The 27,778-nt window shown below is 35.9% G+C and overlaps 1 protein-coding gene across 1 annotated transcript in view; it reads left to right on the top strand.

Moving 5' to 3' along the window:
- Positions 1 to 1,939: 1,939 nt before the first annotated feature.
- MS3_00002800 (uncharacterized protein) overlaps positions 1,940 to 27,778 on the top strand; it is a 33,110-nt gene continuing 7,271 nt past the window's right edge. The window contains exons 1-14 of the mRNA XM_051210428.1: positions 1,940 to 2,101; positions 2,137 to 2,229; positions 2,856 to 3,117; positions 3,770 to 3,805; positions 4,721 to 4,889; positions 10,725 to 10,824; positions 11,767 to 11,830; positions 13,442 to 13,615; positions 14,902 to 15,393; positions 18,397 to 18,513; positions 20,385 to 20,721; positions 22,453 to 22,514; positions 23,647 to 24,282; positions 26,971 to 27,402. Coding sequence (XP_051070418.1) covers positions 2,992 to 3,117; positions 3,770 to 3,805; positions 4,721 to 4,889; positions 10,725 to 10,824; positions 11,767 to 11,830; positions 13,442 to 13,615; positions 14,902 to 15,393; positions 18,397 to 18,513; positions 20,385 to 20,721; positions 22,453 to 22,514; positions 23,647 to 24,282; positions 26,971 to 27,402 — 2,745 coding nt within the window. The 5' untranslated portion in view covers positions 1,940 to 2,101; positions 2,137 to 2,229; positions 2,856 to 2,991. The remainder of the gene's footprint in view (positions 2,102 to 2,136; positions 2,230 to 2,855; positions 3,118 to 3,769; positions 3,806 to 4,720; positions 4,890 to 10,724; positions 10,825 to 11,766; positions 11,831 to 13,441; positions 13,616 to 14,901; positions 15,394 to 18,396; positions 18,514 to 20,384; positions 20,722 to 22,452; positions 22,515 to 23,646; positions 24,283 to 26,970; positions 27,403 to 27,778) is intronic.

Below are 27,778 nucleotides of genomic sequence, written 5' to 3'. Positions count from 1 at the left end.
CTTATTGTTCATGTGCTTTAATCTATTTACTGTGTTGCAAACTGTCTCTGGCTGGTTATTTACTAGAACACTCCCATGCATTCCTATCGCTTCACGTCTTCTTAAACGGCGTTGACAGGGCGTAAGGTCTGGAGTGACTTTTATATTTTTGTATGGAATTAGTGAGCTAATATTTTTGCTCGGACCAATAAACTGATTGGCATCGTTACAATAGCCTGCCTGGCTTTTTTCTAAGGTGGGTGACTATGCAGTTAATGTTCATCATGCCGCATGCTCTAAGATAAATGTGCCATAACTTAGATGGGTGTGCGCGGTCGAGGGGGTTATACGCAACTGCATTGAAGGAGGACACCACTCATTTAGTCATTTCTTCAGCCACAAATTTCAAAATACACTCAGCTTTAGTGAGTTGCCCAAGACTTCTGTCAGTGTCAAGGCCCCATATATGTGTGAGGGGTGCTAGTTGGTTAAGTCTGCCGTTAATTTCGGCTATAGAGTTTTGTAGCTGACGGATGTCAGTACTACATCTATCAGTGTATTCGTGTTTATGAGATGAACCATTAGACTCTTTAGTTTTCGAAATTTCAGATTTGGGCCTTGGTAAAACATACTGTTTGGTAGACTGTTCTGACTTTTCGATGCATGTGGTTATTGTGCCTTGTATGTCAACCAGTCTATCGTTGGCATACTGCACTCAGAGATAGAGGGGTTGTAAAATGGAGAATCAAATAATGATATTGATATTTGTGGATAAGACGCATGTTGTTCAGTAGATAAAGGTTCGACTGATTCGTCAGTCATAGGTGTTACAGGTTTGGACCTTTTATTTGGCTTAAAAGTTGGCGAAATTCCTCTTTTACTTGAGTTATTGCCCATGATTTCAAACTGGATGAGCACAGAGCTCGTTAAACTAAATATAATATCTGAATATTAGTTGTTATTAAGCGTGAACCTGGTTAACACACGGATCAGAGACTTATTTTATTTATTTATTTATTTGAACACATGAATAAATAAATAAAATAAGTCTCTGATCCGTGTGTTAACCAGGTTCACGCTTAATAACAACTAATATTCAGATCAGAGACTATAAGTATGTAATAAATTTCAGATCTATTTAAGACTTGAGCCCGCGGTAGGAATAATATTAACTGGTAAGAGTCCGTCAAAAATCTTTTCTCAGATAAATATGTACCCGATATACAAGACAGGATGATAGTCTCAATATAATACCCTACAAATGAACTAGCCAAGAAGTCCTGAACCACGTGAAAAACAGTTAATACTTTCAAATTCAAGATTTCCCCTTAAATGCGTTATCTGAACAGCTAGTTCCTATCTTCCCAAGAGGGCAACACGCTTAAGTATGTCCGATGAGAAGTCTTTAGAGTCCTTTCTAAAACTAATGAATAATATGATTAAGCATTTTCTCCTTATGGAAGAATGCAAAGTTGTCTTGTATTATCACTCTATACTGTAAGTAACTATTTGAGTGTTAAAATGCATTGTATCTTACTGTTTTCAGGACTAACCATCTTCAAGACATCACAGAAAGGTTATGAAACTGCGACCAAGCAAACACAGGATGGAAGTCATTTGTCTAATTGTGTGGTCAAATACTGTCGGACACCCTGACTGGACAAATAGTGTCAGCCCCACCTGTGATTAACTTCAAGGGGATACTAGATGTCTACTAGAAAACATACTGTTAGGATCAACACAGGTAGATCCACATACTATTCTCAATACTAAAGACTAAACACGTTTGCTGGTACGTAGGACTCGTCTCGGTATTCGACGACAGTACTTATGACTGAGCAACAAAATTATCACGACAAGCATTTCAATCCTTTTTGAAGTAATAACTAATTCTATTAAGGTTACTGTTACATCAGGCTGTAACTTTAAGCGCAGCAATCAGGTAAGTAGAAGTCAATGACCTTGACGGGTTTCTAGATGCGGCTTTTCTGAGTTTTGTGCGCTTGTTTTCGAAAATGAACATTAGTGGATTTGAAATTAATCACGGGACTGAGTTAAAATTCTGTGGAAACCCATGTTGCAGTTCCATTACCCCTCTATGTTTTGCCGGGATCGATACATTGTAATCATTTCATATTTGTGTTTGCATTTTCATAGGTGTGCTCGTAATCGTTGCAAAACTAATTGGTATCATTTTTCTCTTGGAGAGCATGTTTGCTCCAGCTGTTATGAGTTTTTGGACACTAACACGTAAGTTAATGGAATTTTCGGTTCATTTTTATTTTTGGGTGTTGGGACTCATCAATAACACGATAGTCCGCACGTAACTACTTATTTGAGCTGTCTTAGAACAATGGTGAACAGGTGTTTTTTGCATAGGACTTTCATAGTGTTGATAAGCTTCCTAAATGCATGTTCGCGAGAAATCTCCGGCCATTTTCCTGTCTAGCAAATCAAAGGCAACCAGGATTTCTAAGAATGATTATTCTCTTGAAATGTGTGTTTAAAAATATTTCAGAGGTTGAAAATATGGCTGGCACATCCAAAATCCGAGGAAATCGAGCTTCAATGATTATCATATGCGTTTTGTTGACTTCTTGTAAAATTAGGTACACAGGTATTGTAGAAAGTGCTCCCCTTTATTTACGCTGTTTTCTTTTAAATTGTTTTCGAATAAGGACGCAGTAATTAGTGGTTTGTTGTGTCTGTTTTGAGTAGTTTCTTGCATTACAATTTGGTTTGAACAACCTTTAGTTTCATCAGTATGTTTGATCTAGGCATTTAATTAAAACTTTTTTGAACTATTTATGATTGTTGAACTATTTTTATAATACTAACATCTTTTTGTCTTTTCTCAAAATCGTTTGTCTCTTAAGTCCAAAATACAGATCTCAGTCGGTGAATTGTGTCTGGCGTCATAGAATGAATTCATGGCATCGAGAGTGGCTGAAGAAGTCAAGCCAGTTAGGTCGTCGTCGAATTCTGAACGCGGCTAACTTTTTGGCTGCACAAATGTTACCCTGGTGGTTAAAATGTAATAAATGTGGTCTTTGGCGCCAGCTTCCACCACAGACCACTGTAGGGTCTTCGAAATGCAATTACCGACCTGATAAGTTCACGTGTGCAGATGTAGTAAAGGTTGGTTATTTCTCTTATTTAACTTATTTTCTTTTGAACATGCATTGACCGATCAGGTCGTGCAAACTTGTCTTCAGAATTGTGGCTGAGGTACAGAGAGCTTAGTTGTACATTCGTTTGATTTCATCATTTAGGAGTAGTATGCAGACAGACAAATGTCATAAGTAAAAGTTTACTTAAGTGTTAAGTGAAACATAGCCACTCTAAACACAATCTTTTATGTATTTTCAAACACGCCAATCTGTTTTGTAGGGGGCTACGATTTGTGAACGAAAAGGTAGTGACTTTGTGTAGCGAAGTAAGAAAATTGATTTTTTTAGGTATTCCAATAATTTTATCATTTGTGGGAAATCAGGTGTAGTGTAATTTTCTCAGGGTATTGTAGCCAATAGAATACTTGTCACTTCACCAACAGGAAGATCTTTTAAATTTTGCGTTTAAGATTTGCAGGTTGTTTGATCTTTGTATTGAAACCATAGCTACATCAGTTAACTGTAAGCAGTTACAAGCTATTTAAATAGCTGAATTATGACACTTCATATTGTAGAATTAGGAATAGTAGGGATATGGTGAACCTTTTTATATATATTGTAATTCTTTCCTCATTTAAATAGTCACTTAATATGTTTAATCTTCTGACCAATTTATTCAGTTCTCAAACAACCCTTGCTCCTGGCCTGTAGACGAAGTAAGTTTCTTGTGTGCTATGTATGTACGCCATTTGTTTATATGTAGAAGCAAAATATCTAAGCTTTCATTTGACCTGTTAATCCGACCAACATAGTATTCGTGGAAAAGGGGTAGTAATTTTGTACATAAAGTATTTCATTATCATTCTACTAACATGATTACGTGGAAATTATGTTTGTCTACAATTTTCAATGTTGTATCATATATTTGTGTTATAATTTCTATTATTACGACCCAGCTACTCCTATTGCTTAATAATATTGGTGTTATAACTGTGACGCTGCAGATTAGAGGGTAGCGAATTATTGATCGTACCAAAGACGCGCAAACACGTAGAACGACCTAGGGTTCTGATTGGCTCCGCTTCCCTGTCTAGCCCAGCCAGTTAAGTCCAGAACGCAAGTCTCAGCCCCGGATATATGAATCATTATATTTCAAACACACTCTGTTTATATACTAATCAAGCAGACCACATCGTACCATAAAATAGAAAATAACATTGTACAATATTGACCAGTTCCAACTTCACTCCTTCGTAAACACATATACTACTTATAAATAAATTAATATATTTATAATATCCCAATGAGCAGAAAAATTAAACTTTCTGACGTTTCATGACTCAGTGTAAGCCACTTCTTCAGAGAATAAATAACCGAATTTTGATTCGATTAATTTAATTTTTCTACTCATTGGGATATTAAAAATATATTAATCTATTTATAGCAATCTACTCAATGCTCAATTTATTCGAAATTATCAAGTCAAACCTTGGTAATGGTACATACATATACTACCTATTTCATTACACTTGGATCTGAGATAAGTTTGAAATGATTCTCTCCAGTCTTTTGTTTCCTGTAAATGTTTTGTTCTCTTTTTGAAATAAATTATCCAACAATCTGTATTGTAGCGCGCTAAAATTGTCATCAGTAGGCCCCATGACTTTTTGGCAAGCATGCAAACGCACGCTTGGTTACAAGCATCACCTGCTCTGAAAGTTTCATCGTCATATGGTGTCGACTTGGCTGGCTTGTCCCCTGATCCACTTCCAGGTTCTACTGATGAAGATGAGAAATCAGGTAAATATTTTAATAGCGATTATTTATCTTACACTTATGTTTCTATGTACAATGATTTCTACTATTATCTGACGTATGAGGCAGTAAATTATTGTTGAAACTGAATTACTTCCTAGTATAGTCATTTAGCGTTTCCTTTTTTATGATAAGGGCTTTATGGTAGTTGAAATTTAACAGTTTAGCTGAGAGATGAAACTAAGATACATTGAAATGTCTGTTATATTTCACATATTTTTGGCTAGATGATACATAGACTTTCATTTTTTTCGTAATTCGCTTTATCACAAATATGCCTATTTCTTTCTCCAGCAAGAAATAAGATATTTACCTGAAATCTAAACGAAGAAGTAATCATTGGTTCACCTGATAATGCAATTCTGAAAATTCGAACTTTTATGATAATGAACAAGACTGCTTTCTATCTTCTCATTCTCTGGCCACTAACGAGCGACAGTTGTTCAAGCTTGTATAGATGTTTTATTGTTAAAGATTCAAGAAGCGTTGATTGTCATCTGAATTCACTAAGTTATATACCAATTACTGGAGTAACACTCAGTTATTTCTCTTACACAAATGGGACGTTAATTTACCTTAGACGAATAACTACACTAGATACCCTCCCAGTGTCTATTTATTTATTTGAACACAAATATTGGTACAAGAGAGCGCCAATATATATGCGCCACACAAAACAATGACAATTCGAAGGGAAAAGAAAAAAAGGTAAGGAGCGTAGAAAACGAGAACAATGACGAAGAGATTGGTGTAAGGTAGTGTGGTAGTAATGAGGGAACGGAAAGGTACAATCGGAAGAAATCTTTCAGGTAAGGCAGACACAACCACTTTTTATGAACAAAGTAAAAGAAGGTTACAGCAGGATCGCCACTGGCTTTTATTCTGAGCCATATCTGATAACGTCTATAGCCACTGTGTAGCACAATCTCTCGGACCCCAACCAGGGAGTCGTGAAGGACCAACAGAAGCCAGTCCTTCGCAGCTTTCTTTCATCCCACGACACCATGTCATGCACTGACCACCTCTCCGCTTTTTACAACCAGTCCCAGAGTCTGAAAATACTGCACGACGTGGAATTCTCTGGGACGACATTCGTAGAACATGTCCAAGCCACCGAAGTCGGTGTTTCAAGATGGTGACACTAATCGCATTATCGTCACTCGGCCCGAACACACGATGCCGAACCTCTGCATTACTGACATGATGTTGCCCCTGGATGTCAGCAATCCTTCGGAGACAACGATGATCAAACACAGAGGGTCGTCTAACATCCTCAACTCGGAGAGGTCAGGTTTCACAAGCATAGAGCAAAACTGCTCTCACCGACGCGTTGTAGTTCGGACCTTTTACAGCCAGACTGACATCACGAAGGCGCCAAAGGTGGCCCAGATTGGCATAAGCAGCTCTGGCTTTCACTATACGTGCATTGATCTCATCACTCACGCCACCACCAGCACTTATGCAGCTACCTAGATACACGAACTTCCCGACTACTTCTATCTGCTCACCAGAATCCTGCCAGTCTTGTAAAAGTACTTTGCACTTCGAAGGTGCAAAGCTGATACCATAACTACGGACACTAATTGCCAACTGATTAAGTGTGGATTGCATGGCTTGGGCATTATCGCTCAGTAAGACAATATCATCCGCATACTCAAGGTCGAGAAGTCTTTCTCCAGGCAACAGATCCACACTGTCATTACTTACATCCATCAGGGCTGTTTCCAGAATGTCATCGATGGCAAAGTTGAAGAGGAATGTTGAGATTGGGCAACCCTGTCTAACCCCACTGCTCGAATGGAACAATGGAGAAAGGTGGTTGTATGCCCTCACCCTGCCTGAGGTGTTTGTATATAGGGCTTTTAGGATGTTAATAAACTTCTCAGGCACACCCTCCTTCAATAGACAATCACAAAGAACAGTCCTGTCCAACGAATCGAAGGCAGCCGTGATGTCGAGAAACACTACGATTGTTGGCCTGTGATAAGTATGACGGTGTTCTAACACTTGGCGGAGGGTGAAGAAATGATCAATACATCCTCGACGAGAACGAAAACCAACCTGCTCCTCGCGAGTCAATCTTTCTCGGGTTTTGAACAACCTACGAAGTATGACGGAAGCCAATAGCTTGGACGCAATCGGAAGTAGACTTATCCCCCGATAGTTGTTACAGGAACGACGTGAACCCTTTTTAAAGATAGGGACAACTATCGACTCATTCCATGACATTGGTACACTCTCTAGTTCCCAGACCTTTGGAAAAATAACGCAGTCAGCTTCTTAATCAGAAGGTCGCCACCATCTTTATAAAGAGCCGGAGGTAAGTCATCTGGGCCAGGTGATTTTTAGCGCTTCAAAAGTTGGAGTTCCCTGTGGACTTCCACCTCATTCGGTGGATCAGTCGTCACCGGCCATGGAGGGCAGGACAATCTGACCGATGTTGCCGGAGCAACAGGCCAGTTGAACTGCCCTTCGAAGAATTCTGCCCATCTTCCGAGACGTCGTTGGATGTTAGTGATTGGCATCCCATCATCCTTGTAGATTGTTTCGCTCACACCAGACTTCGTGTTGCCAGTGGCTTGGATGAGTTGGAAGAGCCTCCGGTAGTTACCAGATGCAGCTGCTGTTTCCAGCTCATTAGCACGCTTCGACCACCAGGCTTCTCGGTCCTTACGCAAGCTTTGCCCAATTTCCTTTCGTAGCAGTCGTCGTTAGTGGTCAAACTCACGGTCACCCGGAGTAGACCGACGGGCTTCAATGAGTTGTAAGGAACCTGAAGAAACCCAGTGCTGAAAAGCGGGACGTTTCGCAAACCCACAACTGACTGTACCCACCATTTTCATGGCGTTATGCAATTGCAACCAACGCTCATCTATGCCTTTCGGTGGAATGGTAGCTAGCCTAGAAACTAGTTCGGTTCGATACTTACTAGCAACATAAGTTGCAACCAGCTTGCTAACATCAATCCGTTGATGGCGGTCACTTCGTTGTCCACTGAAAAGTAAGGTAAGATTGGCGCAGACCAAAGCATGGTCAGAGTCCAGATAGGTACTCCAAAAGAAGCGGCAGTCTTGTACACAACCACGCCAGCGGTAGCTGATCGCGATGTGATCAATCTGAGTCCAGGCTTGAGATGCAGAGGGAGGACGCCAGGTGGCACATCGGCGATGACTGTGCCGGAAGTTAGTGCTAGCCAGAAACAGGTTGTGGTCTGTGCAAAGTTGCAGTAGACGGTCCCCGTTATCTGACCTGCGATCAACGAGTCCCCATCGGCCACCTAAACGACTCTCTTCTCTGCCTAGACGCCCGACCTGAGCATTCAAGTCTCCAGCTAGTACTACAATATCTGTCGAACGCACTTTCTGGAGAAGAACAGATAACTGGTGGTAAAACTCATCCTTGATTGCATCCGGGCTGCAATCTGTCAGGGCATAAGCGGAGATGACGAAAAGACATCGTTTCTCACGCCGATTTCCTCTCACTTTGATGAAACTCTCTAATCTAACAGCACATAACCGACTGTTAATGGGGATCCAATCGATTAGTGCTGCCTCAGCTCTAGCGCTTAGTGCGACACCAACTCCAGCAAGACCAGACGAAGATGCCACAGGGTCCCCGGATAAGCGCATGTAAAACAAGCTTTTTGAAGTGGCAGATGGAGAGCGAATTTGTAGTACTTCACCAGAGTCTTGAATACGGGTCTCGGATAGACTTTCTAAAGACATAGCCAGCCCTATGTTTTGTCCAACCTGCATAAGTGTGCGGAAGTTGAAGGCAGCCAGTTTGAATGGCGCACGTGGTTTCAGAAAAACTGCTTCAGTAGTCATATTCAGTGGAAACATGCAATTTTCAACCGGATAGTGACTCGAGAACGTTTAGATAGAGTCGAATTTCCACTAAAGACGAGCCACTGTATAAGTATAAAAGAGGGTGAATAATGTGGAAAATAATAATAATAATAATAATAATAATAATAATAATAATAATAATAATAATAATAATAATAATAATAATAGTGATAATAATAATAATAGTAATAATAATGACAGTAATAGTAATGATAATAATTTGAATCATTTGATTGTTTTTCGAAGCGAGAAAAGTAGTTTCCATAGATATAGAGAGTTCATCATTTGCGTGTGAGCTGTGATACTGCCCGGGTGCCCAAACCGAAGCAGGTGGTTATCTTAGGGGGCCACATCCCGAGCCTTTGACCTATAGGTCTAACCCACAAGGCAATGGAGCATCGTTAGGAGATGCAGTCCCGTGGTAGCCGGTGACCAACGATTGGTTCATACGCCATTTATTCCTGCAGGATACTGGAGCCCATGTGCACCATTGGTTTGGGATCCGGTTAAAGCGCCGGACATTCGCTTTTCGTCCTCTCATTTTCGTAAACAACAGCCCTGCCACGAGAAGGCAGTGAGTAGGACTTCCCTGGCAGAGGCTGTATACGCGTGGCCGTGTGAGAGTATTTCGAAAGGGATAGCGGACTCTCCCCACTCTCGGCCGTACCAGGGCATTCAGGGGCATACTACGGGGCTTCAACGCAACTGGGTTCAGGAACATGTGATCGACCTGACTAGAGCTTGAGTATATTTCCACACCAACAACCGACAACATTAGCAATAATAATATGGGTAGATAGTAGAAGACTATGAGGATTGACTTGATGAAAACATGAACGGAAATAGGAAGGAATTGTAACTTGGACGAATCATACAGAATGTGAAGGACAAATGATTTAAATTCGCAAATAAAGTATTCAGTGTATGGTTCTCATATTTTACCAAGAGATTCTATAATTTTGTATTAACATACAATCGGTTGTCCCAACCCGTGTTCTCGTTCGCAACATGATTATTTCCTATAGAATTTGTCAAACTGAACAAATGCCATTTCAATGAAAAATTACACAAAAATTGCAATGAAAATGCACTCAAATTTAATTGAACCAATATTACCTTAAATTAATGTGTAAATTTTGTTGTCGGTTTCTTCCAAATATAATCGTAATTTTAGTGATTCAATATTATCAATAAATACTTCCACACTAATTTATGAAAATCGAGAATCTGTTATCAATGAGGAATGTTTACTAAAATTGTTATAACTAATGTTGTTATTCATCGTAGATATTTTCTATTTTTTTCTCTTCTATTTTCCTCGATAGCAAGTGAACAATCATTACTTGAGTAATACAGTTAAGGAAATTTCTCACTCGTTTTTTAAGAGCTTTCCATCTTTTAAAAAGCATGATAATAATAACATGTGATTCACATAACAAAATAAATCTTGACAACCACTGATAGTCTGGTCGATTTTTACCAAGCTTTGTGACATAATTCATTATCGTTATCGTGTAGTGATGCTCTCTTAGGGTTGATTACACAATATAAATGTCTTTCGATTAAATCTGTAATTCTAAGATTTATTTATTTTATTTGTTGACGGTAACAGGTGATTAGTTGAAATGACCTATCTATGTGTTGTAATAAAACTTAATCGACATTTGCACTTATTTACCAGGTGTACATTTTTAGAGAGAATTATGTTATGTCAGAGAAAGACAAAAAAAAGAAACGGTTCACAGCTATGGCGAATTAGATCACAAAATAATATCCGTCATCATAAATGTACCAAGATGAATACTTGTCAGTTGGCGAAAACTTACATTGTGCTCAAATATTTGTTTTATAGTTAATAGACTTGCATTTTCTCATTTCTTATATTCATCCCTCAAAACTTTTTTGTACAATCTCATAATTATGACTGTCATAGAATCGCAGTAATAATTTCATTTTATTTTTCTTTGGTCAGTGTCTTCTGACAGTCCTTTTAGTGTGTTTGAAGAGGATGGGGCATTTTCTCCGATTGATTTACACGCTTGGGAAAGATTTTCATTCTCAGAAATGTCACGGTATGTAGCTAATGTTTACTGCGAAGTTTAATTTGGGATTAGTTCATTAATTTTCATTGTTTAATCGTTATGTTTATTTTTGTACGTGTGCGAGTGTTTAGCACAATGAATTACTTTGACTTCTCCATTTAATATAGGTGACGAAGTAATATTGTCAACTTTCGTGTAATAGGTTTATAAGTAACAGACTAGAATACGATACTGTAACGGATGAGATGCATACCATTTATTTCGAGGCCTAAAATTTCTACACACTTTTTTTTGCTAGGTTAGCTTAGGTGGTATGTGATAAATATCCTCACTTTACTAAAGCATTCCTATTACATTACGTTTCCTAGCAACGATCCAGGTTTCTTTATTGATTACATATAAACTTTATGCCATTTAGCCATCCACCGTGTTTGAAGTCAGTTGTATACACTGACTATGGTTCGAGTCCTCCAGGTAAGCGTCAGTTCTTTCGAGATTGCACATACATCTTGCTGATGAGTGTCAGGTAACATGGAACCTAGATCCAGAGTTTCCTACTGACTACTTTCAATCATCTAACATACATTGCATATATGTATATCCCTAATATATTCTTAATTCTGGTAAAGTTTAATGTCGATCCAACTTGAACTGCAAATGGATCCTTCGAGGAGATACCTCCCTCGTCATGTTAGTGATACAAGTTGTAGAGTCACTTTTATTATGTCCACTGTATTTGTAAATTCCATATCGTCTCTTACGTCAGTATGTATATCCTATATGTGCTGATTAATTCCAAGCAAGCATTATTCATTTGGAGACTAAAATCTTGTATGCAGAATCTGTCTATGTGAAATTTTGAGATCTAGTAGTAGTTCAGTACTAACTAATTAGAACAATGTTTGATTTATACATTCATGTTGAGAGGTTATGTATCATTTATTTCTTCCGTGTTTCATTTATTTGTTCCAGTTTTCCTACATTGTACTTAGCTGTACGAAATTTAGTTCTTTGTTTATGGTTTCATAATCCCAAAGTGAGTTTTACTTTGTGGATGCATGCTTTGTTTTGCTCGTAAAGTTCTATTGTTTTGGGTGTCTAGTGCTGTAGTGTATATTATCGTATTATATGTGTATTTGCTTGTTAATTAAGAGTAAATACTTTCCAACATCAACTATAAAAAACAATGAACGTTGGAAAACTTTCGCTTTTCCTTCAAACTCATCTAGCACTCAGATAAGAACAACGATAAACCAAAATAGTGATTATGCTCATGGAAATGAGATTAATACATGTGCATACCTGTTGTTTTTAAACACCCTTACGGTGTTCATAGAAATAGGACAATTACTTTGTAAAATGAATCGCCGAGTAAACTTTAAAGAAGCTATATTTTTAAGTACGGTAAAAATGAAGGACGCTTATGTCGTGGTTAGATTCATATTTCAATTTTCAGTGTTAAGATTAGTTTATCATGTATTTACTTATTATTACAGGTAAGAATTTCTGTATACTATGATACTAAACAGCCAAGGCTAGGTACAGTACTTTCAATATTCCATAAATTTATTGTACCTAACAGTTTCAGTCATTTTCTTATCCATTTATGTAGTAAGCGTTGCATGTTAAAGTGTAGTTTTCAATGGAGATTTCATTCCAGTTGTCCGCTATAAACGTATTATTATAGCGTAGCTCAACATGTGGGATGAAAAGTTAAGGCATGAAATGAAATTTTTAATAAAAAGTACACTAATTTTCAGCACTTAGCTGTTAAGTGAACAGTCAGTTGGCCGAAACCACTGCGCATAGAAAAGGTTTTTCTATGTGAAAAGGCAACCATATGTCATGAAATGAATAGAACTTGAAGATCCATCAAAGATTCGTGTATTCAGTTTTAAGTCATACATCTTATGTGACTTCTAATGATACTTTTCGGTTACTCAAAATAAAGTAAGATTATAGTGAGTTTTGAATCTACAATTCAGTGATTGGATAGTCAGTAGCTCTAACCATGAAGCCACGAGTTCACAGTTTCATTGAATCAGTGAACTTCATCTAATAGGTCACGGAATCCAATTCTCACTTGAATCTTAAGTCTACCAAATCAGGCACAAATGAGCATAACTAGATACTGTAAGTGTAACAAGTAATTTGTTCGAGGGAACTCGAAGGACTATTGAAACGCACTGTTAAAACATCTTTCTGCTTTTTGGCTCGTAGACATGAATGACAAGGATGATACAAGTTTGATGGTCACTATTTATTTCCTGAAATAACAGTGATATTTTTGCCTTCATTCGAGTTTTTATGTTCGCAATCTGCTTCTAAGTATACTAGCATTAAAATTGATTGACTATAGTTTCATCATATAAAAATAATTTCTAATTACTTCTACTTGGATAGTGTGGTTCATTAGTCTGCAAATCCTAAACTTTCAGTCTAGATATAAATAACAGAGCCAAGTTTAATCTTCACCGATTGAGGTCTAGGTGTTCAGTGTATATGTAACGTTCACCTGATAAGCACTACAACTGTTGAGAATAAATGATTGCATGTTGTTTTCAAATTGTCGTGTGTCATTTTTCTAAGTTACTTTACAGTTATCATATTCTCGTCTTTTGAATGAGTATATCCTTTTACTTTTCAGCACCTAATAACCAGTAAATTTGCAGCTAATCACTGTTTTGTCCGGGGCTTACTACGTATAGTTTTGTGTGAACACTGGATACCACATCTAATTGAAGAATTTACATGTCGTGGTCTTATCAACGTTGGTGTTTGTCAAATAGATCCGTTTGATCTAGCGGTAGAGAGTGACCAGGTATTATATTTCAGAAAAGCAAGTAATTAAGTGGTACTATTTAGCTTGTAAGGAAGCAGCTAAACAAATGACATTAGCAATTATTTAGTGTTGCTTATGTGAATTGAATAAGTTAATAGTAACTGTCATAAAAAGTAGACATCATTTTGTGAATCATGAGTGACCAACATATGTTTCTTGGATTCCACTCCAGCAACTTGCATTTTTACTAAACTAGATCTCTTTATATTCTTTCTTTCTATACATACTAATCAGTTGAATTTTGTATAGATTCAGAATTCTACACTTGAGAGTATCAAATTGTGGTGAAAATCACTTTCAGACGTGTTTCTCCGTTTTTTTGTAACTATGCTTTCCGTTAATTTAACGAGCGAGCCGAAACGTCAAAGTTTTCGGTGCTAGCTTAAACAGTTCTTTTTAGAATGAATCAAGAGCTTCAGTAAGGGCCAGAAAGACTGCAAGAATGATATAAGGTAAGGGTAGCCACTGATCTTTCTGATAGGCACCTCACTTTCCAATTTATTCCTGATGAGCTGGATTTTAGAAGAGTGTCTGTACACAAGGCTCCAGCAAAATACTCACGGATGAGAAAATTGTGTGACGAGAAGACGATTGGAGAAGTCGTACTTTTGAAGACTTCTAGGACTGTTTCGAGTAATAAAAATGGAAATAGGATGAGTAAATTGCAATAAAATGAGAAGTTTTGTGAGAATGATAACATGAGTCCACCCTAATTTTTTCAAAACCATGGTTATTATGATATCAATTCCAATATTCATCGGACAGAGTAGAACTTTACAAAACGAAATTCTTATTGAGATGCTATACAGTAATAACCATACTGGTAGATGCAAACCACCTGATTGGGGTCCGGAAGATAATCGTGATCAGTTGCTGGAGACTTTGAGTGACATAGCGCTGAGTCGTTCACAATAGCGCACAGATGCATTCAAATGTAGTCTTCCTCTTCAATATTCCTTTATGCATACTTTTCCACTTTGTCTTTTTGAAAGATATTCTCAATGTTCATTTATTATCATTACTAATACATCATTTAGATCTATTTGTTAGTTGTCTAATTGATTTCATGTCTTCGTACTAACATTGTATTGGTAACTTGGGCCAATCGCACATTTTTGTCAATCTCTACGTTAATAATAACTGACTAATTAACAATAATGATTACTACACTGAATTATGTATTAATTAATATATATTAGTACATAATAATTATAATTATATATATTATTAACATTGATATCCTGTGAAATTTTTGGGTCACTAAGATTGTCACTGGTGTTTCCAAAGAACAACAGCAACAACAACAAATTCCTTCAAAATTTCAATTACGATTAATCGGTGATTCAGATTTGACAACTGCTGTAACTATCCGTCAACTATGGAATGCACTTTATCTACATCAGTTACATGTTCAATCTAGTCAACATGTTCAGTCACAACAACAAAAGCTTTATTTCCCTGTATCTATCAAATCAGTACCTTCTCCTAGTGTTGTTAGTGTATTGTCAACATTTACAAATTCGTTAAATAATAACAAGCTTGCAGAATTAATGATCCAGTTTTCCACTTTGAATAATACTATTCAGAGCACTGTTGAATTGTTTACAAACAATGGATTCGATAAAAATATATGTAATAATAATAATAATAATAATAATAATAATAATAATAATGGTGAGATGAAAAACTTAACATCAAATGTTATAATGTTAAAAAGGTCCAAACAATATCCTGTTTTATCTATCCCATCTTTAATGGTAAGTTGATCAGATTTGTTTTAGTTGTACATTGAAGGGAGAGTTAAAAACTTGATTTTTTTAAAAATGAATATTTATCTTATTCGGCCATTGCTTTTAAAATTTGGTGAATGCTTTGATTTTTTATGGCTAGTGGAGCGGTGGCTTAACAGTGGTTAAAGCGTTCAACTTTCATCTACTAGGTTGTAGGTCCCCACCTACTTCACTTTGGGCAACCAGGTGGTATCACTAGCCTCTATAGACAAAGTGTGGATTAAAATCAAGTACACGATTATGTACCTTACCATAGTTTAATAATAAAAACGATACTTTAAACTTATATTTAACCTGATAATTTCGATGTACACGTTTCAGACATCAAATTGTTGGCAGTGGAACATACATTCTCATCTTTGCTTTCCCTTGAGTCTTTAACCTCAATATTATTTCTTATCCCTCGATTTCACCCCTTCTTTACAAACTCTTTTCTCGAATGCTTATTCTTTCTCATAATCAACACTTCTGCTACAACTATTTTGATTATTCGTTATTCGCTTTTTAAGTTTTATCTCGTTGTGCTTGTATTTTATTATAAATTGGGATGTTGCATATTTGTCAATCAGTTAGTTATGAGCAACACAGGACCTGGTACATTTGTGCATCTGTTTAAGCTACCATACAATCATCACAACGTGATCAACTTATCAAGACAAATGTTAGAGTAGTAGATGTAACTATCAGTGGTAGAGTAGGCTAGATTATATATACAGAATTAGAGAAGAATGAAAAGTATAAGTATGCCATATTATTCAACGTCACCAACCATTACTTAAGATAATCACGTAGACCTCAACTAAATAGGCTCAATCTACATACTTGGTTTAATTCAGTAGTCAGTGACCTCATGGATTGACTCTATATATTTGTTTCTCCTCTTCTAGCTTTCTTTCAACCTTTTACACCAGCAGGCATCTCGCCTCAGGATATGCGATGGTTGAGCATAGACGATAATTGTCTCAATCACCTCAGTTGATGAAGATTCACTCCCTCACCAACCGATTTACCACCCTTACTCTATACTTTGTGTCTAGCCTCTACGTTGCTCCTTCTATGGTCCCAATTCACACGAGGAATATGTTCATTTGTGCCAGGTTCTATGTTGATTGTGACTGACTAGTTGAATGACTGAGGATGGTTTAGGCAGCAAGATAATAGTAACGGTAACATCGTATCATTTTATTTAATATGTTTAGTTTGTAATATAGTGTTTTAATCATGTTGTTAATATGTGGTGAAGAATTGAGATTCGTAAATATAAAAAGAACAAATAAGTCAAATGGTTTTGTGGAAATTCTTGTCTATTTTTTTAAAATCTAAAGGTCATTGGTTTGATCTTGTACGATTGTGTTGTTGTAGGTATGCATTAACTTACTTTATTCAGAGTACCAAGTTAAGATGATACGATTAATTGTTCAGTTGTGAGTGGATTTTTATATAACAGCAGTTTGTGATGTTATGTTCTTCCATTATTTAGCATTTATCCCGTGAACACTAAAATGCACTTGACTATCCCTAACCTAGAATACGAATTAGAAATGAACAATATGTATTCTAATAACCTGAATTACGAAGCTACAGTTTACTTAGAATTTACACAATAATAGTATTTCCGTTCTGTCTATTATATCACTGATTAGTTAAAGATGATCCAATCGACTTACTGTAATTCAGATTTGTTTAGAACATTCAATAGCCAAAACTCTATCAGTTATAATAAAGTTATACGAACATGAAAGAATTTGATTAATTGATGTAATTTATTTACATTGTACAAGTTTATGTGCTCTTAGTTTTTATGTGAGTGCTTCCTGAATCAAGTAGTTGAAGCAGGCTTCAGAATTACGGTCTACTGGCTTTAGTTGAGTTCACTTGACTTTATCATTTTATTATAGTATCACTGTTATCATCCTTACTAATTTTAGTTTGGAAAATGAGGTTGGATTACTAACTTTTTCAGTAATTATATCTAGATCAGACCCATGTACAAATATCTATATTTATTTACTGATTTGAGTGGTTTTTCTTTTTTCTTTACATTTCACCTGAAACATTTATTTATTTATTTATTTGAACACATAAATACTGGCACAGAGGAGGCACCAAATATATATGCGCCACACAAATCTCATTTGATATGTGTGAGGGCTTTGATACAGCACGGGTGCCCAAACCGAAGCACATGGTTTTCTTGGGGGACCACACCCGGAGCCTTCGACCTGAAGGTCTGATCCACAAGGCAGTGGAGCATCGTAAGGAGATGCATTCCCATGGTAGCCGGTGACCAACAATTGGTTCATATGCCATTTTTTCCCTCAGGATACTGGAGCCCATGTGCACCATTGGCTCGGAATCAGGGTTTTCCAACTGCTCTAGGTGGAATCTTCATGTCCACAAACCCAATTAAAGTGCCGGACATTCGCTTTTCTTCCTCTCAATTTCGTAAACAACAGTAATGCTACGAGAAGGCAATAATAAGGACTTCCCTGGCAGAGGCTATATACGCGTGGCCGTGTGTGAGCATTTCGAGAGGGATAGCGGACACTCCTCACTGTCGGCCGTACCAGGGCATTTGGGGGCTGGTGTCGCTGCCTGAAACATTGCTAATTTATGTCTTTTCTACATACACTAATTTATGTAACTTGTTTGTTAAGTGCATGCTGACTTTTTGAGCTGAAATTATTGTAAGAGACATTCATACCACTCAACTGTTATGTGATAACTGGAGCAAGTTTCAAACTAATGACTTACTAGTAGTTGAAAACCAAATACTGTGAATGATGATGTTGGTATGTTGTTACACATGTTTATAATTTGGAAAGTGATCTCAGTTCATCTGTATGAAATTATCCTATATGTAGGCGATATTGTATTTGTTTTTTTCAAATTTCTTGTCATTCCATGTCAAATACCCTTTTTCTTTCAACCTTTAAAAAGACATTTATATGTTTAAATTGTCAATTTTAGTCTCCTGTTCAAATCGATGAAAATAAGAATTTATCAGGTATATTTGTACCACTACATTCATGGTCAGATCGCATCTATACTTATCCACATCATCCTGTGTCGATATTTGCTTGGCAAGTAAGGTCTTTTGATAGTTATAATGCTTATTACACATATTTCATATTTTTTGATGTATAAAAGGTAATAATTGCAGTCTTGTGTAGATGAAGTTATCAATGAGAGATTTGAATTTATTGGTGTTGAATACTTACAATCTATCCTATAACTACATAAGCTTCCATCACAAAAATTTAGGACACATTCATTTCATCTCCTTCAAAAACTGTCAATTTTTGACGATACATCTGTTCCATCTCTATTTTCATTGTTTATAACATCTTTAGGAATTATTTTTAGAATCAGGTTTAATAACTCTCTCATCGTTTCACACCGTTTTGTTTGGATCATGTATACATATGATTTCTTAATCCTAGTTCATCAATACTGGAACAGTGAATTGGGTATTAGAAAGCACAAGAGGCCGGTATGTTTTGACGTTTTTACTAATGTCGGAGATCGGCGTGTTCATTTTGGTTGTTACTATTCTACCAGTCTTCATAACCCCCTGACTGAAACGCTTGATTCATGTAAAAAGATATGTTTTCTTAAATAAGTGAGCTTCACAAACAGCTCTTAGTACTTGGTGCATTTTCTAAGAGTTTTCTTCAAGTTACCTTAGAAATTTTAACAACTTAGTTTGTTCATTTGATGGATAGACCATGTTTGATGTTGATGGAATTATGTTAAATACCGACATCTTTTTAAAGTTACAAGTTACCTTATGCAGTTAGTGTTTATGGGTTTCTACACATAATTCCTATAATTAGTATAAATGACAAGCATCGTACAGAATGTAAAGTTAAATATTGAGATTATTACTTGTATCCCAACCAGTATTTCTACATCTTTTAGGCCAACAGTCAGTAACTTCCTAGATTAATCCTATATCTTGACATGACTGTTATTAATATCTCTTCAATCTACTTATATTCTAGTCATACTGGAAGTCAGGATAGACAACTGTTAGGCGTCTTCAAGGAGCCCCAGCAGATGGAAGTCTACAGTCTCATTAGCGAATTCATTATCTTCATCTACTAGCCTACCAATAACTGTAAGATTACTTACTCTATTACTTCGAAGACATTTATAAACAAACTCTAGCAGCAGCCTAGGCATATCTGTCTACATAAGCCATGTTCCACAACCATGAACTAATCCAGGATAAACTGCTGTTCGGCTCACTCACCCCTTAATAACCAGATAGATAGCTCGCGCACACCAAACTTGGCGGAAGTTGGAAAACACCAAGATCACATTTCGTATCCGTGCCAAGATTTCATCAGCCATGAACACTTGTCAGAGTTAATAAAATCTTTATGATCAGTAGTCAAGTGATAAATATGTCCAACTATATTGTACCGTTTGTTAGTTTATTATAGATTAGGGTTTTTATGATTTTGTGGAGGAATTTCTGATTGTTAAAATGAAAGAAAAGAAACACATGTCGAGATACGATATGCAATCATACTGAATTAGGCGAGTGATGGCTGGTCATAAGCCTGTATACTTTACATAAGACACCGAATTGTTTGAAATCAAAGACAAACTACTACCCAGGAGAATGAAATTTTTACATGTCATAGAATGAAATACTTGTATGCAAAATATTGACACAAGATATAATATAAAATATGAAAACTGAGTGGAAGAAATTAGTTTTTCGGCCATTCACTATCCAATGAATTATAATGTCTGACTAACTGTTTTAGACCTAATTCTTGTTCATTATATCATATCATTAGGCTGGAAGTTATTGTAAATCAGTCCTTGGAGTTTTTTAGATTATTTAAACGATACTTCTTCATCATTTTCATTTCGCTACCGTTTTTTTCTTACTTATGTATATTATTATTCACTGCATACATTGTTATTTCTTCTACTCTTTATAGACAGGTTTGGAACTACATCCTATTGCAAAATGTCTACTTTTACAACCGTCGTCAAGTGGATTTGTAATTGATAATAATAATAATTCTGATAAGGATAATAATATTAATAAATTCACACTTATTCCATCGAGTCAATCTGTTCGTATAGAATTTCATGTTGAAGCTATCTTAGACTTAGTTATTCAACTTTATTCAGATAAAACAAATACTGAGATCAATCCGAAATTAGAAGAAATGGAAGGAGTGGATCTTGTTACTGACATCAATAAGAATGATAATAATACTGTATTGAAATCCATAACTCATAGATTGCTTGACAGAACTTCCTCAGTTGAAGGTAACATTTACTTATATGTATATGTAGATTGTTCGAAGACGTATCACCGAATTTTTCCATATATATATGAATGTATGTATGCATTTAATTGTAGTTTTGGTATCTGTGATTTCATGATGATTATAATCATCCATTTTAACTTAGTGGGCCAGCGTTCTAATGATTAGATCATTTATCTTTTAACAACACTAGATTAAATCTATTTAATCAATTTTGCTTTACTTATGTATGTCTAAACATTTATGCCGGAGAAATAATATCTTAACCTGATTGACACATGTGAATTGGTACTTGATAAACGAACTACATTGTTAATGTCGAAAGGTTTGCGGAGACTTGAATTTTCATATTTCAAATCATTGGTTGATCTTAGTTAGATAACGATTAGAATCCAGAAACCACTGAACAGCTTTTCAGTCCTAGTATTTGACTTAGTGGTGTCCACGTCCACAAACTCACAAGAAGTAGAACTCAGAACTTTTGGACTCGCTCACGAATTCTTAACCTCTAGACCACTGAGCTAGAGTACAATGGTATACACGTCTAATTCCATTAAATTCTCTATATTTTGTGGACATCTGTCGTTGTCTAGGGTGGATAACTGTCTCACATTCGATATGGTTGAACTCTACTAGTCACTGGTTTTTATTGGTTGCATAACTAAGATCAGTCTGTGATGTGAACCATGGAAATTACATTGTGTCAGTTGTTTTTTCGATCTATTGAATACAATAAAACTAATTATCAGTTACTTTATTGTTAAACTCATTTCTATGCAACACACCTGTTTTTAGTGTACATATATTATTAGCTGCCTATTACAATTAAACGGAAATTTTACTTTAAAAACGATGTTTGTCCACATGGTGTTGTACTCGTTGTCTAAGATTTATCTTTGTTCACTAGTATCGGGCCGTGAAAATTGTTGAATTTTATTGAAGTCATTAACCGATCTCAGACAACAATAGACAACCGTTTCGTCTCAGCATGGGACTCCCCTGTGTTTTGTCTTGTGGCCAGTTGAACATCACGTGACAAGAAATCATCAATCAGAATACTGACTCTTCTGACCTTCTCCCTGTGCTAAACCAATGGCACGTCAACCAGCACTAGCAGCCTTGAGTTAACTGTGAGTCTTTATTGGTCCTCTGTATAGTAGCTTCTCTCCTAGCCCAGCCCGTTCAGTTCAGAACAAAAATATCAGCCTCTTCTATGTGAATCGTACATTTCAGACACATATGGTTTATATACAAGCAGGCCAGACATCACACCATAAAATGAAAAATAATAATTATACAAGATCAAACCAAAATTAGCTGTGAGTATAAGAGCCTGTAACCAATGGATTTGGAATAAATTAAGAACTGTAGATCGTATATTATTTATTTATTGTTTTGAACACATAAACATTAGAACAAGGAGGCACCAAATAGATATGCGCCACATAAATCACTCGGAATTCGAACCCAGGACCTTTGGTCTAGAACGCGAACGCTCAATTTCCAGACTACCGAGCCAGTATTCAATCGCTTGCATGTTTAACTCGAATCAGTCCACGATATTGCCCGACGACCTTCCATTATCTTCAATGAGTAATCTTCTCACACTGGACATGGTTGAACTTCACTGATCACGGCCTCTGAATAGATCTACAGGAAGTTGTTCGCACATTTTCATGATCCTAATCTTGCCTAATTATATATCACCTGCTGCTCACATTTCTATTTTTAGATTGCTGGGATGAAATGGATGCAGAAGTTCGAAGACGCTTAACTGATTTAACTGGAAACTCAGTAAGTTAACTATCAGATATTTTGCTTTTTCTGATAACAATCAGAAAAATCTATTTAAAACTGTAAAGCTTAGTCTAAATCAATTATTCTCTACACATCGTACGTGTGTAATTTTGCGTATAACAAACTGTTAGCACATATTTTACTATATTATACAGCTTGCTGGCTAGTTGTTTAGTATGCAGAGTTGGTTAGGGCTATACAATGTAAAACATTTAGTTTGTGTATATGTGTCAGTAATTAGGATTCCATGTCATTGAGTATGGAATTTCTACCCCCACCCCTAGATTTTAGCTTTACACATTTGTAGGCTTTCGATTTTTTTTTCTGGAGAATAGTATCCTAGTTGAAAAATAGATTAGATTTTGAAAAAAGTTTTATCATTCTAATAATGTTTCGTCATTACCTTATAATTCTTCTATTACCACATCGTCAGGAGGGATGCAGCGGTTTGTGTTTACGCAAATATGTTAAATATTATATATTCCATAAAGGCAGACTACAAGAATAACAGAGGGACTCATAAGTGATCTTGAGAAAGTAAAGCCAATTTGTAGCCATTAGAAATGTAGATGCTGTGGGTGAATAACTTATAAGTGAATCACATAAAAACCCAAAAATCAATAGGAGTTTTGGTTAAGATGTAGGCTTTGGGGTTCGAGTTAAGATTCGAGGCTACAAGTTATGTTAGGATTAGAAAGTCGAATGCAACATTAACAGTTGGAAGTGATGGTAGCGAAATGCTACATAGCTTCATATAGACAAATACGTATCCAGTTAGGTCTTTGATTTTAGGTATGAAGCTATCCTCACTAATTTATAAATCATGTTTTCTATTGTTTAGTTTTCTTATATTTATCAACTCTAAGCATTTTACCAGCTCATTATTAGTAGGGTTTAGTTAGATTACAAAAAAAAACACAAGCTTTGTCTGTCATAACGTTTTGAACTTCACACAGAAAACTAATACTCTTTATCTTAAATCGGATTAGCTCATCTGTATAGTATACTTTAACCAGTTAGAATTCTTGACGGGATACTTATTTTCAGTGTGTTTGTTTTTCTACATTAAGTCTGTAAGTAATAATTGTTCCTTTGTTTATTTTGTTTGTATTTTCAAATTTTTTACTAGATTGAACAAAGTTTGATTGAATACTTTTTAGCTTCTGTTGAATATGATTTAACCGAACCGTTAACAACAAATTTTACAGAATTATCAAAGTCATCATCATCTATGCGATATTTACAACCACTAACAGCTCGTTTAGATCAATTACCAGTGTGTTGTTTTAATGAGAAAACTGTCACATCGACAACAGTAACAGCAGAGTTTAGTCAACAACAATCAAACAATTTAAATAGTCATAATGAAAATCTCACTGCCTATGTTATTCGTACACCGTCATCAATTATGAATTGTACTAATGAATCAAACAATTGTTTGATTCCAGGTCCTATAAATTATTTACGGAATTGTTTGATGAAAGATATTAATGAAAATATTACTTGTGATGATAATGGTTTGAATCAATTAATCTCAATTATTTTAGAAAATAATGATTTCAATGTAAATACTAGTTCATTATCATCCTCCTCAGATGACAATATCATCGATGTTAATAGTTCAATGCATATTGTTTCCACTCCGTTGAAACAGTTTAATTCTATTGATAACAGTAATAATAATTATACTAAAGAGAAAGTTATTTCAGATGATTTGAAAAGTATTCGTTTAAATTATACCAATGGAACTGAACTTGTTGATTGGGTAATAATAATTTTTTTCCCTTATTTTTATATTTTCTTAAATTTCTTATTATATTTGAATAAATGCAGTTGCTAGCTTGTCGATTCGGTTATATGAAACTTCACTGAATGGTAACTAGCCACGTGTGATTTTATCAGTCCGTCAGTCAGTCAATCACAACATGGAACCGGGTACGTATGTACATCGGTTCAAGTTGCCATACCTCATTAGCAAAGAGAGATGAGACTATCAAGCCAAATCACAAAATAGTAGAGGTGGTAATAGTATGAATGGTAATAAGAAAGAACAGGAATCGAAGATCTGACTCAAAGAAATATAAATTAGTGAAACAAAAACAGATAAAAATAAGTTATGGGGAATTCTGAGTTATGATAAAGAATGGATTCAGGTGCACTATTGCAAATGATTTTGAGCCATGTCATTCAACGTCTCTAACCACTGGTTACGATAATCACATGAACCCCAACCAGGTAGTCTACTCCTGCTAATTAACGTGACTCAGTTCACTTGTCAGTTACTTTATGAACTGATCCCGTGTTTTGATTTGGCCACCCCTAACTTTCTTCCAGCCTACTACACCAGGCATCTTTGCCCGTCGTAGTATGAGGTGGTCGGCGATTTGTAGCGCAAGGCCCAACTACCTCAATTGATGGAAATTTAATACCCCATTAATCGATTTGCCATCCTCACCTATTACTTTGTTCCTAACCAAGACATGGCTCATTCAGTGGTTCCAAAACATGAGACACCTGTGATTGAATACTATTAGCCTACAAATATCCTCTATTCCTAATGACCACGTCTTAAATCCAGAAAGTAGAACACAGTGAACTGCTACACAGTATACTCATCCTTTAGTTGGCAGACGGATATATCGCGTGCGTAACAACAGGTAACGCAAGTTGGCAAAAGTCGATCGAGCCTTCTGAATTCACGCAGAGATTTCGTCAGACACCAGAGAATCAGGAGTGATGAGACTCCTAATATAGATGAAGCATTTGATACATTCAACTACTTTACTCTTTATCATTAATTTAGAAGCTTACGCAAGCAAATCCTGAAGCATTTGGATAGATATAATCCTATCCCAAACATGCTTGCGTTGTCTCATTTTTAATATCATTCAATGTTAATTTCGAGTTATGACCCAAGGAGGGAGCCAGGAATAGCATTTTAATTTATGTGAGTCTACATGATTGTGGACTGTAAATCTTTATTGGTGAGTTTGATTGGTCTTCAGTTAGAGATTTATGTTTAAATCATCCACATTCCCTATTTGCAACTTTAGTGTTATTCGTGAGGAAATTACTTGTTTCATACATTATCATCTTCAAACAACTGTATCATTTATTAGACTTGGAATAATCATTAGCGAACTATTTACTGATTGGTCTACATGTTTCATCAAATGTGTTTTATCGTGTGCGTTTTGTGATAGAGTGACGTTTCAATATTTATTCTTATTCTACTAAACTGATCTTTCTGGATAATAGACTTATTTTTCAGGGATTTTCTTGGGCAACAAAATCATCTTTAAACAAGCTTTCATACTACCTAAACCATGTGTAAAAGTGCCGTTTGTTCGATGACTATAGATTAATTTACCTACACTGTAATATTAGAAACAATGACCGAGAACGTCGTTCATTGTGACTTCTTCGAGTTCATCAACTTTTGCATTAACTTAAATTGTTGCTTCAATAGTATTTCCGCTTTAGCAGGTTTCATTTTCACTAATATCTGTCTCTACAAGGTATACTTTGCGCTAACAGTGATACTTCCTAACTGCCCCTTGATATTAGGATACTACAGCTTCTAATCCTTTTTAACCTTAACTACAACAAAACATAGTCTTGCAAAGAAATTTTATGTGTAGTATTTAAGGAAGATTATTCATTAATCAAATTCATTCATTTATATGCATATTATCATCTAGAATTGATACAAATGAATATTATACTGAACACGAGTTAAACTGAATTAACACAAAAATCAAATGAACTAAATTCACATGTAGTTAAGACACTTGATTTATTACTAATAATTTATAGATTTTAATATCCCCAACAGTTTTACTGTTAGACAGTTGGTGAAGTTGTAACTATTTTTTGTCTCACCCGTCTCACCAGTAAGATGTATTTGTCATTTAGAAAGAGATTGTTTACTTCACAATATCTTCATAAAACCGAAGAATTTCTAATCAATACTTTTTATTTTTAGCCTGTGTTAATATGGCTTGTTCTTGGTGGAGTTAGCTTCTGAACTCCTTTGTTATTATTATTTATTTACTTATTACTGTGACGGCATATGTTTGATATTAGCCGTGTCTATAAGACGAATGTGATCTGTACAAGTTGTAAACGACTTCAACGACTCTGTTTTCGATAATTTTTGGTTCTGAGGAATCACCAACACTTGTTGGTAACAGTATAATTAGTGCACAGTTTCTACATAGTATATTTTGGGATAATGAGAGTGATAATTTAAAAATGTGTTGTAATCTTGCTGGGTAACCATTGAACTGTGGGGTCATTTTCTTCCATGGTGATGGCGATTTGGTTTAAATAGAGGAATGGCTTGGCGATTTATTTTATTCTAGGTCAATCTGTTAGTTTGCCTATTCATCTTAGTATACCAGACTTCTTGTGGAGTGCTACTAACTTTGTTTCTCATCACATTTCTACTTAGGTAATCGTGACAACTCCCATTGATCGAATCCGTCTATACTTTGTGCCCAAATCTTTGGTATCAAACGACATGTTAAACCACTCTGTCCAATATTCAAAACAAACATACCTATCAATCTATTTACCCCCTTATCTTCGGTCCTTTTTGATTGATGAACACTATTTACTCAAGAATGAACCATACACTCTAGATGTAAATCGCTCAGTAGACAAGAATATTGGTCAATACTCAACAAACGCTCGCCTAATTACTATCACATTAGTTTATTCGTCAAGTTGGTGGAGACAATATACTACTGAACGTTTTGTGAATTCTGATCCAAGCCATACAGTTTCATCTCATGGAGATAGCTTCAGTGAATTATTCTCATTCCTTCCAGATACTCGGGAAAACCGAGGGTTTTGTCATGTGTTTCGTGATCTACGTCCGGATGTAAGCGCTTTTTAAATGTTTCAGCTTGAAATGGGTTCTCTATGATCATATCACATTGTTATTAAGTCAGTCTCAATAATTTGTTAATGCCAACAGCGTTCCTTCTTGTTTCGTTAGTACATGTAGTTTGACTTCTCATCGAACTTCATGGAATGACTGAAAATTGATATCTCGAAGTAGCTACAAAATGCTTGTTTAGTTTTCCTGACAGATGAGATATCTGGATGTCTTATAAAGAATAACTATACTGCACTTCTCGGTTGCTATTAGATCAGTTCATGAAGTTTTTGGATATTAATGTGATCCATTTCGATCGTCTAGGGGTGGATTCCATACGATAATCGTTATCAGTGGTTAGAGACGTCGGGTAACATGG

Source organism: Schistosoma haematobium, chromosome ZW (genome assembly GCF_000699445.3).
Source record: "Schistosoma haematobium chromosome ZW, whole genome shotgun sequence".
NCBI classification, from domain to species: domain Eukaryota; kingdom Metazoa; phylum Platyhelminthes; class Trematoda; order Strigeidida; family Schistosomatidae; genus Schistosoma; species Schistosoma haematobium.
The sequence above is the reverse complement of the archived record's forward strand: the minus strand, read 5'-3'. Positions and strand labels throughout refer to the sequence as shown.